The sequence below is a fragment of the Petaurus breviceps genome, unplaced genomic scaffold (genome assembly GCF_028583685.1).
Source record: "Petaurus breviceps papuanus isolate PSGF00001 unplaced genomic scaffold, PetGlider_PUasm1.0 185, whole genome shotgun sequence".
Classification (NCBI taxonomy): Eukaryota; Metazoa; Chordata; class Mammalia; order Diprotodontia; family Petauridae; genus Petaurus; species Petaurus breviceps.
The window spans coordinates 21,683,370-21,699,913 of record NW_027185797.1 but is presented as its reverse complement, the minus strand read 5'-3'; the positions used below and the strand labels follow the sequence as shown (position 1 = coordinate 21,699,913).

The 16,544-nt window shown below is 39.1% G+C and overlaps 1 protein-coding gene across 18 annotated transcripts in view; it reads right to left on the bottom strand.

Annotated features, from left to right (window-relative positions):
- Positions 1-3,438: 3,438 nt before the first annotated feature.
- The window catches only part of RBMS3 (RNA binding motif single stranded interacting protein 3), a 1,480,592-nt gene continuing 1,467,486 nt past the window's right edge, over positions 3,439-16,544 (bottom strand). For 10 of the 18 annotated variants that reach the window (XM_069088563.1, XM_069088548.1, XM_069088550.1 and 7 more), the window contains 3 exons: positions 16,378-16,505; positions 13,188-13,273; positions 3,439-9,851 (listed from right to left, as the gene is read on the bottom strand). In XM_069088563.1, coding sequence (XP_068944664.1) covers positions 13,210-13,273; positions 16,378-16,505 — 192 coding nt within the window. In that variant the 3' untranslated portion in view covers positions 3,439-9,851; positions 13,188-13,209. Of the gene's footprint in view, positions 9,852-13,187; positions 13,274-16,373; positions 16,506-16,544 lie in introns of those variants that run through there. The other 8 variants (XM_069088556.1, XM_069088558.1, XM_069088559.1 and 5 more) reach the window with 2 other exon arrangements.

The following is a 16,544-nucleotide window of genomic DNA, read 5'->3' as shown; positions in this document are numbered from 1 at the left end:
CTTTCCCTTCCTCTCACCATTTTTTTGGAGGGGGGAAGGCAGAGCAATTGGGGTTGATTTGCCCAAGGTAACACAGTGCCAAGTGTCTGAGGCAGGATCTGAACTTAGGTCCTCCTGACTCCAGGGCTGGTACTCTATTGATCTAACTGTCCTATTTCCCTTCCCCTTTTAGAGACCAGAAAGCAATTGTGTCTCTCATTACTTAAGTAGCAGCTTTCTGTGATTTCTATGACTGGAACTAGGTGATATCACAGATTCAAGAGAAGAAACCCCCAACTCATAAAGAGCAAAGTTATTTCCTCCTAAATGGAAGGATTGGTCAGATGGGGAGATGATGATTTCATTCTCTGTCATACCCTTTCCGTGGAAATTAAATCGACACTTGATGGTGAGTCATAAACTAGACATAAGGATGGAGAGATATAGACTGGATCTAACAGGACCAGATAAAAATTAGGTTGTAGTTTCTTGGGAAAGGAATTGGCTTCAAAGGTCCTTCATTCATTGCCACTCAACCTTCATTTATAAGATCCCAGGTTAAGATTGTGGATGACCACAGATGAGAGATGTAAAGCTAGAAATGTCCTCAACAGCCATTCATTTTACAGTGAGGAAAATGGAGGCTGATAGAAATTTGTCAAGGCCACATAGATCTCAACTATCTGTTCATGTGGATTTGGACCCCGGCCTTTGTAAGGATACTGTGAAGCCTACAGTTGGGACCCTCTCACGGGTCTTAAAGACCTGACAGTCTAGATGACAATCTATCCTCAATCATAAGGATAAATAGATCTGATAGTCTAGGACTAAATGGCATTGAATCACCCAAGATGACATCATCTTTTGTAGGTCTGGGCTTCCTGGGGAGTTCACTCTTACTTCAGCATGGGTCCTTCAAGGTCATGAAGTCATCTCTGGCTAAAACTGGACATGAGATTCTCAAAGGGAAGCCTGAAAACTTCTAAGACCATAACAGCTAAAATTCAGGAAGTCTTTGCCAGTGTCTTCTATAGAGATGATAGTGAACGCTAAGTAGTTCTGGTTAATTTGCGGAATTTGCCAAATCGTTAACCTGAAAAGTCATGGAAGAAACCTCTAGACCTTTAGGAAGTCCCTGCCTTGACCATGTACTCTCACTAAAGATACTCTGTTGGGTTATGATATAGCTGATATGGGACCCCAGTGTATAGGTTTAACGAAGGTGGGTTGATAGGAGCTTTACCTCAGGGTTTTGAAATTTATAGGGGGTGCTGATGCCAGTTTTAATCCTTCAGTGTGTTTGAAACAACAGTGAATACCAGTTTGGCATATCATTTGGTTAAAACAGGAAGTTCTCAATGGACAGTTTCCTCTACTTTTTTTGGCCACACCCACAGTGGGGTGAACTTCTGCTTCGATGCACCTTGCTATCTTTTCCAATGACCTCTAGCTGTAGTCTTTCTCTTTCTTGATGTGCATTCCTTCTCCAGTTTCCCAATGAATTGAAGAAGTATTCTAGGATCCTTGCCTTGGGTGCAAGTTATGGCTTTATCATTAGGACCATTTGTGTCCCCCAACAAGGGCCTTCTTACCTATTAAGCATGTTGACTTGGCCTGATCTAAGGGGAGGAGGAGGGTGTGACTGATGAGATTTCAGTTTTTCAAAGAGGTCAAGGAACACCAGGGTGAGGAAGCTGAAGTTCTTATAGATGGGATTGAGTTTTAGATAGGAATGCTTAATAATAATAGCCACACATAATACATAACAATAAAACTTCCTTAATGATGAGGATAAATAAAATTCACCCTCACATAGCTAAAACAAAGATCTTAGATCCAACTCAATCTAATCACAAGAAACGTATATGGATTCATCAGGACACCATTTCATTTACTTCAATTATTCAATGTTGAGCATTGACTTACCCAGCTTCTCTATGCATCTTTGAATCCAGGCTGCTTAATGCTACAAATAGCTAGATGGTACAAGGGGTAGAGTGCCAGACCCAAACCAACCTCAAGAACTTTCTAGTTAGGTGACCCTGGCCAAGTCACTTAATCTCTGACTCAGTTTTCTCATCGGTGAAGTGGGGGTGATAATAGTACCTACAATCCAAGATTATCGTGAGGATCAAATAAGAAATTATTTATAAAGTGCTTTGTAAACACTAAAGGGCCAATTAAATCCTATTTATTTTTACTCTGACTTGCAGGTCATGTCTCCTTTGGTTCTAAGAGCTAAATAATGAACACCAAAGAGTATTTAAGCTAATGAGGTACCCCTTTCTTCTTAAAGATCACAAAGTCAGGAAAAAATTTTCTCTTTGCTTTTGGGCACGGAGGCAATGTGGTATAGTGAATAAAAATCTGGCTTCAGAGTAGGAGAACATCAGTTCAAATCTAGCCTCTGACAAGCTTGGGTGACTCTGGAAAAGTCACTCAACCCTGTGTTAAAATGAAGGTGCACGCCTGCATCAGCCCAGGAACTCAAGAGTTTCCTCTATCAGTGAATCACAGGGCCAGTCTCTGTCCTTTTTCTCTTGGTAGTTAAAGGTAGTTTTCCCTTGCACACAGAAACTTTTCCTTCTCCTTTTCAGCTCTGATGGGAAGGTGGGAGAAGCCTTCTGGAGACCACCCCATAGCTACTTGATAGCATTTCAGACTTTCAGTCTAATCTTTCTTAGTCAGAAATAACTTTGGCAATGTTATAACTAGTATGAACATGATTTGCCTAAAACTGTACATTTCTGAGCATCATAATCTTCGTGTTGAGACATATTTGTCATCTGTGACACGTTTCCTGCCCCAAGCTGAGATGATCCTTCCTTTGTTCCTTCATTATTTGGTTTTGGTTTTGCATTTTCTTCATTAGTTTCTTTTTTATTAGGTATGGTTACAAATGGTCTCTTTTCTCTGTCCCTATCTTCCTATCCATTTAATCTCTTCCTCTCCATGATAGCTTAAAAAATTCCCCCCAATGTAACCCCCTCACCATCCTAGATCTCCACTGGATCCAAACCAGTAACTCTTAGTGATTAGGGTGATTGAGATCCTTGAAAACCAAGGACACACCTGCCCCAGAAGAGTCAGTTCCTCTTCTTTTACTAACATTTGTGATTATGAAAAAGTCCACTTTTCTATGCCTCAGTTTCCTCCACTGTAAAATGAGAGGCACAGGGGACTAGATGACCTCTAAAGTCCCCTTTAGCTCAAGGTGTGTGACCCTCTGACTTCTCCTGGGCCTCAGCTTCTGTATCTGAAAATGATGACCTCCAAGGTTCCTGATGGCCCTAAATCAAAGATGTTATGATCCCAAATTCCACCTTGGAGACTGCTGGCATATCTGATTTAAATCTTCTCTGATTCCTCAGTTCCCTGCTCCCCCGCCCGCTGTCTCTTTCTCTGTGTGTGTGCTTGAGAGATCCCCAGTAGAGCTGTGCACAAACGACAAAAGACTGGTTTTGTTTTCATTTTTTATTGAAAGCTTCATCAAAGAAAACAGAAGTTTAAACCTAACATCCACTGATCTACAGAAAGCCCAAGGAGTGGGGGAAATGGTAGCTAGTCGGACTGTGGTACAAATGGAAAAAGAAAATAAGAAAAAGGAAGAAAAGAAAAGAGAAAACCTGGAACCCCTTAGCATTACAGAACTTTCCATGACAATCAGAGACAGTAGGACAAAAATGCTTTTTGAGAAATAAGGTTCATAACTGAATGGCCTTCAGAGGTTCAATGGTCTAGGATTTGGTTACCATGAGGTCTGCAAAGATTCCTTAAAGAAGCCATGTCCCATTCTAATAGAAGCTAATTTTTCATCAACACAACATCAAACATGTTTTTTGTTTGCTTATTCTCAGCTTTATGGTTCCAATTATATTCATGGATTTTCTCATCCACCGAGGATTTTTCTGTTTTACTGTTTTCCTTTCCCTCCCTTGGAATTAGGAATAGATTTTCTAAGTGCCTCCATGATGCCTAGAAACTAGCTCATTTTGTTGCTAAAGAATTAGAATGAAAACATTTTATACTGAGACAAAGCACCTTTAGCAATATTCTGTTTCCAGGGAGCTTAAGAAGATGCCCAACTCAAAGATTTTTTTAAAAGTAGGCATTATTTCCACTTGAAACTATTGTCTATATCTACCAGAATACAGGAACCATTCTGCCATGATACAAGAAGGCAAAGTCATTCAAAGCACAGAAACTAAGCACATCCTTCTTAATGATTTAAAATTTGAGGCAGATTTTCTCACCAGTTGATGTTCTGCTCTCTGTTAAGTGAACTAATTCATCTTTTGACGAATTTTGATGAATTTGATTTTTTGACCAGGACAGTCAAAAGTATAGAGATGTCAAAGAAATCACAACAGTGAGGGAAGCCAAATCAACATAAATGCTTTTAGCACCTTTCTCCCCCATTTATCATCTTCAAAGACTATAGTTAACTCTCCACAAAAATGTGGTGAATGGGAACAAGATGGGCTGGGTAACTGAAATCCACTGATAAACCCAATATACCTCATTGTAACCAAAGTCAACCTAACATGTTATTAGATGACTTAATGAGTAGTAAATTGGGCTGATTTCATTTTTACCTCCTTTCTGTTTCATTTTCCACCATTCCCTGGAGGTAGTACAATGAACAGCACAATTGCCCAAGGGTGGACGGAAGGAACTGAGGATGAATGGATTCCTTTGTATAATCAGAAATCATGGCAGTAAGCCTCAGCAGTGAATGTGATCAGTGGCTGGGCAGACCAGGGTGGACTAACTGATGTGGGAAATGGTGGTGGTCATATAGAGGTGATGTTTTCTGGAGGACTCAAAGTGGCTTCCTCCTAAGCTGTATCACTGCTACATGCTGAATTAGTAATGATAGGGAACCAAAGGACATTGTTGATATTATCCATCCTTGGCAGTGGCATTTATGTGTAAGCATCAAGTTAAAACCAAAGAAATCATTGACCTGATGGGAGGGGGTGGGTGCACTAAGTGGAGCCTCATGAGCACTCACTGGGCTTGGTGGTAGACTTTTGCACTCTCATTGCACAAAGTACCATGAACAACAGATCAAACACTGAAACCATCCCTGACCAAGAGCTCGATAATAGGAACAATTTTACCTTAAGGAAAATTTTTGACAACGAATGCCAGTTGAGATTGACTGAAACCCAAATCTTTTCCAAAACCATATTTGGAATCACCATCAAGATAGATTGATTCATTACTCTTAAGTTCATTACAGTCTGGATGCAGGATGGACAACTGAGAGGACAGGGACAATTAGCCTATGGAAATTTTGTCATCCAACTCCTCCTTTAATGTTCAGTAAGAACTTGACAGCCCAGCTGAGTTTAACTGATGCACACCATACTAATTAACTATGAAATAAAAAACCCAAATTTCATCCTTTCCTGCCATAGACAACATAATATAGGTCAAAATACTATGACATATTAAAAATAGGCTTTATTACAATGGAGGTTTCCTCAAATGGACTGCATATTGGTACACATATACATAAATAATCTCCCTTCATTTTATTTTTGCTCATATAAAAACCTTTTAACACTTACTTAAGATTTTCTTTCCTGAATAGCTCTCCTTTTCTTCAATGGTTCATACATCTACTTCAAAACAAAACTTTTTTTTTCTTTAAAAACATATGTCTAACTTTGTTTGGTTAGTCATTAAATTTCTTCCAATAAATCCATTTAAGCTAATGAAAACAATAAAGATATTATATCCTGGGGGTCCAAATTGAATCAAATTCCCCTGAAATCCACATTTCATCTAGTGGAGCTACTCAAAATGAGCCGCCATTTTTATGCATCTGTGAGAGTCTTGGCAAGAATTCTAATGAAGACTGACACCAACATTCTAGACAAACAGAATCTAGCCAATGAACCAAGAACACATGAGCAAATTTAGGATCAGACTGCTTGGGAATCCTTTAGTCAACTAGTATATTTAGATTTTATATATAATTAGGAGTTTCAAGAATGCCAAAGCAGCCTCTGTTATCAGCACTTATTTGATTATTCAGTTCCGTTATAATTCTACTGTGACCTCATGTTTCCTCCATAAAGAGGTATTTAGAAGCTCCCAGTTATCATATACATTTTCCCTCTGACAATTTCTCATCTTTGGGAAAAGAAGATACTCATTTGTGTTCCACTAACTATTGAGTAGAGTTTGAATGTGACAATGTGGAGTTTGGTTTGTTGATCTTAATTTGTTCCCATATTTTAAGGTCATACTCTCTTCCCCAAAGACTTTAAGGAACTCTATCATTCAATCAGGAGTCTCCTGGCATGGATGTGTAAAACCAATTGGACAATTGAAATAGCAGGCCAAATGCAGAATCTCTCTTGACCCATAGTATAGAGGACATTGGCTTTGTTTTTAGACAATTGTGTTCTTAAAGAGTTTTACTCTTTCTGTACTATAGTTTATAAGCATATCAGGGTTCCTTCCACTTACCACTATTTCCAAGCAAACATGGTGGGACTAGTTTGCTTGTGTGTTTTTCCCTCTCAAATAGGACCTGTGCTAGGGACCCACTATTGCTTACCTGTTTATGCTGCTGTTTTTCAGGCTTGGTTTGATACTTGAGAAAATTCATAGGTCAGAGGATGGAGGAAGGTGAGCTAACTTGTAGTTAGAGAAGAGACATTTTCCCTTTCCTTTTTGGCAGGAGATGAGATCTTTGCCAGTGTGGCCCAGATTAAACAATTTGAACACAAAATCCATGGTGGTGGCCAAAACATTTGGGGGGTGATTTCCTTTTGCCCCAATTGGCTTAATAAAACATCAAAATTATTTTGCCTTTCATTGCTGGGGAAAACAAAGCCAAAAGCAACAGGAAGTGATCTCAGCACAGTCATTAGCCACATGGTAGCTACTGAGGAATCTCATTATCCAGAGCAAATGACACTTTTCTTTGTGTCACCTTGGGGTTTATAAGGAAACAATAAAATAAGGTTTGCTCTTCAACTCAATTATTCTCAGGGAGAATCCATAATTATACAAGGAGTTTTGAAGAATGAGAAGAGGAAAATAAATGGAACTGGTTGGAAGGATTCTTTGTAGCTCTCTATGGGCAACTCTGCAATGATAAAACTCAAGTTGGTGCCATCTACAAAATGCAAAAAAAAAAAAGTACAAATCCCAGAGAAAATGCAATAAATGAAGTGGAAACCTAGAGTGATCCCCTGCCCCCTTAACCTATGGAGATATCCTATGACAGTAGGGATGAACAGGCAGTGGCTTCTCTCTGCAACAAGTATTGAACCATAGCAGTCAATTATCCGAAGGGTCTTTTCCCTCAAATTAAAAAGTAAAATTAAGATATAGGGAAGCACCATTACTTGAAATCATTTTTGCTTGGGTTTAAAGGCATTTCTTTAATGAGAACTTCAGATCAATTTCAGAACCGCAGCTTTTATTTAAGTGGATTTCATTGGGATATGATTGACTTCTTTTCCTTTTAAAGGAATACTACTTCCTTCTTTTACACAGTAGTTATGCAAAATGACCTCATTACCTCATTTCTTTGACTCAGTAACTTATTTTTGTTTTCTAGTGCTTCCACCAAATCTTTGATCCCAGTACCTCATTCAGAAAATAGTACTACTATCAAACTCTTCTCAATTAATGAAGTTCCACTGTCCTGGATTTCAGGTAAAACATTGCAAATTTTCCATGGGGGTCTTCAAAGAACCATTTACAATTGTGTCTCACCTAATGAAACTGCATTCACTTTTGGACCTAATTGGGCACCCACCAACTCCTTTGGCTTAGCTGATCTCCAGGACCCAGTCCTTTTGGTTTTTATTTTCTTAAATCATACTAACTTTTGATTGTCAACCAGCATATTAAGAGCTTATCCAGAATTCCATTAGGAAAAAAACTCTTTATTTTTAATATTCCTACCTGCCCAGGAGAGTTAAATTGAGAAAAAATGTCTAATTTTCCCCTTTTCTTTCTGGCAATCATAGCCTTCAAAGATGCAATGAAAAAAAATTTTTTAAAAGGGAGGCATCGCTGCCTCTCTTTTCTCTCACTTTCAGAATCAAAGTTGCTACCCATGCTGGACGAGATGAGCAGATGAACCAAAGGGGTGACAGAATTCAGAAGGAAGACTTTCTTTGCAAAGACAATGAGACATTCTTTAAGGAGACCACCTACCATTCCACAGACTTTTTAGGGAGGGGGGGAGGGAAAAGGTGACTTTTTCAAATGGTTTTCCCCCAAAAGAGTTTATAGTCCAACATGCACAGAAAAAAAAATTCAGCCTTATAGGCAAATGCCTCCCAATAGAGGTGGCCCCCACTATGGATTGCGCTGTACAAGAGCATAGGCAAACAGCTCAGCGAAATGAAAGCCTTTCCCATAACATTAGTTGGTGCCTGGATCTTTTCCTGTTCTAATTCTCAACTGAACCCAACAGGTCTGGACTTCCTAAGCCCAACTAATGTGCAATTTTCTTTATAAACTCTGCAGTATGTAAAACACCAGTGGAATATAGGTTAAACAAACATGAAAATAAGAACTGGTCCGGCCATGTAGGTCAAATAAAGATTTTTTTTTTTAAAGAAGAAGAAAAAAGAGAGAAAAAAACACAAAAGAAAACCTCTATCTTCTGGACTGCGTTAGGATGTCACTTCATCTTTGGTATAAAATAGGCCATCCATAGGCTGCATTTGATCACAACTAGGAAAGACTACAGAAATTGTCAACAATTTCTTCTATCTATTGCTTTTTTTTTTTGCACTTTTTTTTTGACCATAAGCTCCTATCTACTTAAGTTTTTTTTTCTTTTTTTTTTAATGCTCTTAAGCTAGGTTTTGCAATGTGACAAGCAAAGCTGACTAAAAACTTCTTAACGCTCATAAAAAAGACTGCAGATAAAAAGCACAAGGGCTTTTGTCAGCGATCACGCCTTGGAAATAAAAAAAAAAAATCTGCATCCTGCCCCCCCCAAAGCCCGTATCATTTCGAATGCAGCCATTTGATTGAACCAATGTCAATAACTTTCCTGTCAATCACATTTCCTTTCTAGAATGATTCCTGTCAACACTTAAGACAAAGTTCATGAAAAGTCCCAGCATTTTTTTCTAATTCTTGCAGTTGCCATGGTTCCTTTATCAACAAATTTTCTTCAAACGAAGAAAAACATTTTCTTTTCAACTGTACAGTTTATTTTTTTCACCCTAAAAACTCAGAGTCTATTAAACTTCTGCACCAGTTGAAGCTGGCTCAAAGCAGTCTTTTCAAATTTCCTTCTCCGGTTTTTTTTTCTAACAAGACGTGGACAGCTTGCCTGGAGAGCCTCTGACGTCCTTAAAATTAAGGCAATTAAGATTCAAGATAAACCTTACCTAAACATTTCTAAGAAAAAAAATTAAAAAAAAACCAAATGCACTAGAGTTAAAGGGAAAAAAGAGAAAGTAGCTTAATTATTGAGGAAGACAAGTTTTTCATATCAGCTCGCTCCCTCTTGACATCATCAGATTTGATGTTTTTTTAAAAAAAAAAATCTATCTACACCTTCAGGTAAATTCTGAATCCGAATGTTCATCCAGATGAAATGTCAACCCCCAGTGTTTATGTTTTTTTTTCCCCCTCTGGGTTTTTTCTTTAATTAAAAAAAATTATAGCAAAAATAAAACTGTCAGACTACATGACGGAACCTTTCGCACAGCACATAAAAACACTTGGGTTTTTTTTTTTCATTGGGTAAAGTAGAAAATGAAAAAAAAAGCATTCGGTTGACGCCTGTGCAAATTGGAAGCCAACTCCTTGTTCAATGAAGTTTCTCCATTCAAGGCAAAGTTTTCAGATCGACATTCTTCAGTCCTGTTTATTGTCTGTGAAAACAATTGCATTAGAGTAGTCACTAAGTGAACTTGTAAGAGGCTCTATCTTCTCTTCCACCTGGTTCCCTGTAAACAGGATCCAAGTCAAACCAACCCCAGCGGCACTTAAATAAGTCTTGAACAGGAAGATGGCTGCCCAGGAGTGCTCTGCTTATCCTGTTCAGAGATATTTAAGTACTGAGCTGGTGGGCACACTCTCTCACACATGTACACACCCCTGGAGGCCGTGAATTTAGCACCTATTAGGAGATACTTATGTCAGCCTCATCTGCCAAGTCTAAGACAGACCTGAGCACATAATAGGAACTTAATTGATTGTTAGCAGATAAAATAGGTCTACTCTATGAAAATGAAAGGCAGACAAAAACAATTTTCATAATAGTATGGTTGCGTACACAATGACTAGACTCATCATCTGTGTGCTTTATCCATCAGAGTTCAGATAATGACTGTGAACATGAGTTGTTACTTTGTTTATTTCGGGCCTAACTTCTTTTTTTGTGCTTTTTGGAGGGCAATTGGAGTTAAGTGACTTGCCCAAGGTCACACAGCTAGTTTTTGTGTCAAGTGTCTGAGGTCGGATTTGAACTCAGGCCCTCCTGACTCCAGGGCCAGTGCTCTATTCACTGCACCACCTAGCCACCCCCAGGCCTAACTCTTTACAAGGCTCATCAGGATGAAGAGTAACTGACTGTTATCCCTTCTGTCCACAGTCCAGGTTTCAGATGAATATATGTGGAAAGCCTTATTTGCCTCCATGCAGAACTTTTGCTAGATTTGGTTGGCAGGAACCTTTGAAATATCTGTAAACCATTTTTAGATGGTTTACTATTTCATACTCTCATGGCAAGATAAATTCAAAGGATCACAGCTTCATGATTCCCCAACAGCTCAATTTTATTTTGATTTTCCATTCCTAGGACCTAGATACAGTGCCTTTACACCTAAAAAAAATCTAGAACTATGATTCTAAATATAACACAATAATATAAAATAATATAATGTAATATATAATATGATATGATATAATATAATGTGATGTAATATAATGTAATATAATATAACATAATATAATATGATATATGATATAATGTAACATAACATAACATAATAAAATATATATAGTACTTTAAGTATTACAAAGCACTTTACCTGTGTTAACTCATTTTCTTGCAACAACCCTGACAGGTAGATGTTCTTATTAATCCCCATTTTGCAGGTAAAGAATTTGAGTCTGAGAGAGGTTAAGTGATTTCCCCACGGTCACACAGGTTGTAAGCACCTCAGGTCATCTTTACTCCAATACTCTATTTTACAGAGTCATCTAATTGCCCAGGCTGACTTTTTCCTTATTATCTTTTACTTCTACCTGTAGCTATATGGCCCAGTGCCTTATGGGCGCTCAAGAAAAAGCAAATCCCCATTTTCTTAACAGCATTGATAATAGTAGTAATGTCATTATTGTTATTTATTAGAAGCAGCAGTGCCACCACCATCACTTATAATGGCATGGACAAAGCACTTTTAGTGATACATACATACACGTGCACACACATATGTACATATATCACACACATATAGCATACATACACATTAAGCCAGTGGATGCTCACAATAGCCCCATTAGAGCTTCTCTCCATATTTACCCCATTATTTAACACTCCCTGCTGCCTACAGGTTCACATCATGCTCTGCTAAAATATCTCTGAGTGTAGGAGCAAATCAGATATTTTTAGGGATGTTATTGCGTGCTGAACAAAAATTGGCAGGAGTCCCATCTATTCATTTAATAGCAACCCAGTGAATGGTTTTTCTCTCTTACTCAATGGTCCGCAATGACTCAGAAGACACAGATTTCCCCGGCACATTAGGTGCACTGTTTCCTGTACAATGCATATTTATGAGCAAGGTTGGAGCTTCTTTCACGTTTTATAAGCTGCCACAAACGTTTGCAATCACCCTTTCCCATCGCTTCATATCGAAAAGGACCTCCCTGCTACACGGCAACAAATGTGTGGAACTAAGTGGCTGAGGCTTGCATTTGCAAGGTTCCTTCCTGACATTTAAAGGGGGGATGAAAAGGTGGTTAGATGTTTAACAGAGCTGAATCTACTCCTGTTCCAACTATGTCCATTCTGCCTGTGAAATTGCATATTTGCATAATGCAAGGAGCTTGGATTGATGTGAGGAAAGAAAAGGGACCATCTAAACATTCAAAATTATTAGCATCAAAACATTTAGCATCAAAACCATTTCAAATGTTCCTCTTCTCAATACCTCACTGGGATGTGGGAGTGACTCTGCCAAGAGAAGGGTAGCCTTGGAATGGCTCCCAATAGAAAATAAGCAAGTCCTTTGAGGGCAGGGACTGTTTTATTCTTGGTCTGCTTTCTCCAGTGTATGTTGTAGATAAAGAGCTGCGCTCTGAGTAGGGAGACACTCTTTGTCTGAAGCAGTCACTTAACCTTTCGGTTTCCCAGGTGACACTCACTCTAAGTCACAAAGCTGCTCTAAGTTACAGAGGAGGTGCTGATTCTGCAGTGGTAGAGGGAGTTTCCTTTCAAGGAGGTTACTTCATCAATGAAATCACAAACAAGCCCAGAAGGGGGAAAAGGCAGCTAATTGCTTCCAGACTGGTTTTAATCAGTGATTTCCTGGAATTGCTAAATAGCTAAGAAGAGGGACAGAATATTCACAGAACCAATACCTCAAAGTGAGCCAGAAAGAGGGAGTCAGGGATGGGATATCTCCTGTAAGCAAAAATCCACAGGTCGCTTTTAATTTCATGGTGTCAAGTCTCCAGTAACAATTTTTAAAAAGCTTAGGAGAGTATCAATACAAGGGAGGGTCTTCTTGCCTAGAGGGGACATTCTGAGACTGAACAGTTGCCCTCAGCCATTAGCCGACATCCTTTAATGGAACTAACTTATCTTTTCTACAACCTTCACTTTGAATTTATATTCTCCCTTCCTTAAGGTAAAGGGAAGAATAAAACCAGGATGGCAGTCAGTTTTTTTTTTTCGGGATGGGTTCACAAGAGAGGCTTTCAAGTCCTGATGGTTCCCTTGGCCCGAAATTGACAAAAAAATATGGCTCTAATCATGTTAATGACCTCTTCTGCGATGCTCCAGAAATGATTACCTTCCATGAACTTAAAATGGGCTTGGAGGGGTCTTTCTACCTTTTTTTTTTTTTTGACCTCCTGTTTCCTTCCTAGTCAATGGCTGAGAGTACTTTGTTCAGAGAGACCAGGGAGGAGGAAACATATCAGGATAAAGTGTTTCAAGATTTTTTTTTTCTTAACTTCAATTTCAAAGGAAAGAGTACCCTGCCAGGAGGCTCTGGTGTGTCATCCATCAGAAATGTTCCAGGGGGCATCAGCTGGCACATTGCAAGATACTCCACGGAGCGTCCTGTAATGGATCGAACAACGTGTCCAAATGGTATCTCCTCTGAAAGCAGGAGGTCAGCTTTGCAAAAGTGTCAACATGAAGAGAATGGGCTGGCAGAGGCATCCAAAGCTATCTGCAATCTGTAGATCAAGGGTCAAAGTGGTCTGACCAGATCTTCCTGCTTAACTATACTCAGAAAAACAAATCCCATAGGATCAAAACTTTATTTTTTGGTCTTCTTTAAAATAAAATTTCCTGAATATCTTTTGTTTCTACATTGTCTTAATTTCCTTGTGTCCTTTCTGTCTAGAGTAATCCCATACAACAAAGGATTTTTCAAAATTTTCATTTTCTTAAAAAAAACAACTTGGGCATGGATGGAATGTCTTGGTTCTTCAGTATTGGGTGGATATTGTTGAAGGCTGAAGAGAAGGCAACAATGAGTCTGTTATACCTACCGGTTTTCCGATGACTAACTGGGAGTGGTCTGGCTAACCATAGGGAATCACCGAATCTCAGAGCTGGAAAGGACCTGGGGGACAATCTAGCCCAACCTTTACCTGAACTAGAAGTCCCCTCTGCCACATACATGAGGACTGGCCACCTACTCTTTGCCTGAAGCCCTCCAGTGAAGGGGGAAGCTGCTGCTTTCACCTGCCACCCAAGGGTTTCATGACACTGAAGTGAGATGTAGTACAGTGGATAGAGAGAGTTGGACCTGGAGTCAGGAAGACCTGAATTCAAATTCAGCCCCAGATGCTTGTTACTCATGTACAAGGCACAGAAACCTTTGTCAGTCTCAGTTTCCTCATCTGTAAAATGGGATAATGATAAAAGGACCTACCTCCTAGGGTGGCTATGAGGATAAATGAGAGAGTTTTTGTGAAGTGCTTTGCAAAGTTCTATCTATGCATAATTTCTATCTATGCATCTATTACTACTATTATTATTACTAGGTTATTGATTGTTTTCTTGTTGTTTTTCTTGTTTACTTTCAAAGGCAGTCAATTCCATGATGAAAAACTGTGTGTTCTAGTGAGGAGCAGTGAACAGAGCAGAAAGAGTCCTAGTCACAGAGCCAGGATAAACTTTGGCTTAAATATTGGTTCTAGCACTTACTAGTGGATTAAGCATGGGTTAAGTGCCTTAACTTAAGTACTATGAACATCTGTTTCCTTTTCTGTAAAATGGGTATAATAATACTGCTTATGTCTTTTTTCATGGGGTGGGTTATCCTTAGTAAAGCACTTTGCTAACCACAAAGTACTATATAAATGTCAGCTGTTATTATTTCACTTTTGCTTTACTCCAATTGTTAGGAAGTGAATAGAATCAAAGATTTAGACTCAAAAGGGACCTCAGAGGTCATTCACTTCTACCTCCTCATTTTACAGAGAAGGAAACTGAGGCCCAATGTCTAATAGGCATTAAATACCAAAGGCAGGACTTGAATCAAGGAGCTTGAACTCCAGAGCTAATGCTTGACCACTACTGGACCATGATTCCATTAATTCACCTTGACCTTTGCAGCTCCCAACCAGTGCTCCTAGTTTTGACTTCTGGGGACAAAGAGAACCACCCTAACACCTGTACCATGTGACAGATAATTGGACACCTTTTTCACCCCGCCCCAACTCTCCTCTTATTTAGGATCAACACCAGTGAATTCGTTCATTCAGTTTCATCTTCATAATCACAAGGTCCTTTACCCCTTGGTCAAACTCCTTGGTCAAATCACTTTCTCTCTATATAGCTCAGTGTCTTTATCTGTAAAATGGGATAACTCTACTACCAATTCTTTGATGTCCCCTTTACCTCTAGGTCAACAATCCTCTCTCACCTACCAATGTTCCTTTGTCAAGAAAACCTGAAAGGCTCAATTTATTCAACAGTCATGAAGGGAAGCACCAGTGCCATGTCTCTGGCACCATCCCATAAGAGGCTCTGTAGGGTCAGGAAGACAAGTCTTCATTCGCTTTGACTGAAGGGAAAGAGAGCAATGCTCTGCTGAGTGGGCAGGAAAGTTCATATCCTCAACAGAACCCTGTATTTCCTAGACCAGGGCTTGTTAAACTTTTTTCTCTCATGACCTCTTCAGCACTTCTTAAACTGTGGGGGTCATGACCCACAGTTTAAAAGTTCTACGACGTAGACTATTTTTTTCTCAGGTAATGACATTATTGGTAGAGAAGCATGTTGTGTAACCATATCTTTTGTTTACTAGAAAACATGGATTTGTATATTTCTCATTCTCCTGGAAAAGGTGCAGAGTTGACTTTTCCTCTTTACATGGCTTTGGTGGCTTGTTTTGGGAATGTCATTTTCTCACAGTTGGAAATTTAACACATGGGAAGAAGTCTGTTCTGCCATAATTATTATTTTTTTAAGGCGTACCTAGTGGTGCCTTTGGGTTCTGCTCATACAGAGTCAAGCACTTTATCCTTCTTTAGCATTTACTCAAGCATGTGGTAGCTTAATAATATAACAATTTCTATAATATTGCATAATAATAGCTAGTATTCATATGGCTTAAGGATTACAAAGCACTGATCTCAGTGTATCCTCACAGCAGCCAATTCTGGTTTTCCTGATTCTACATCCAACATTATCTATTTGAACTCATGTCTTCCTAGCTCCAGGTTCAACATTCTCTCTTTTTATTATACCACCTAGGTGTCTCTAAAAGTCCTTTCTCCATTTCCATCCGGGGTCCTTATCCTGGAATCCATGAAGGGTGTGTATGTGTTTCTAAAATTTTCATAAATGTATTTCAACATAATCAATTTCCCTTGTAATCACCTGCAATTTATGCATTTATCATCTGGGCAATCCTTTCAACTTTTGCTAGCCTTAGTCTCCTCTTATACAAAATATGCTACAGTGGATAAAGGGCTAGATTTCAAGTCAAGAAGACCTACATTTTATGCTGGCACCTACTAGATATGTGACCATGGACAATACCCTTCATTTCTCTGAGCTGTTCTTCCCTCATCTGTAAAATGGGGCTAATACTCCTTGTTCCTATTACATGAGGTCATAGTGAGGATAAAGCAAGATATGTCCATGCTTCTTAAGATATTAAAACACTACCCCTCCTCCCCCCATTATGAAGGTTCACTACTCACTTAGACTGTTGGTAGGAATATGCAGGCGTATGTTCACTGGACGTTTCCACTGCTATCTGCTGTTGTTGGGCACTGGCTTCCTGTGATGAAGGTGCAACTGTCTGGGGAGAGGTATCTGCAACAACACCCTAGGAGAGAGAGCAAACACAAATATCTCACAAGTGTTA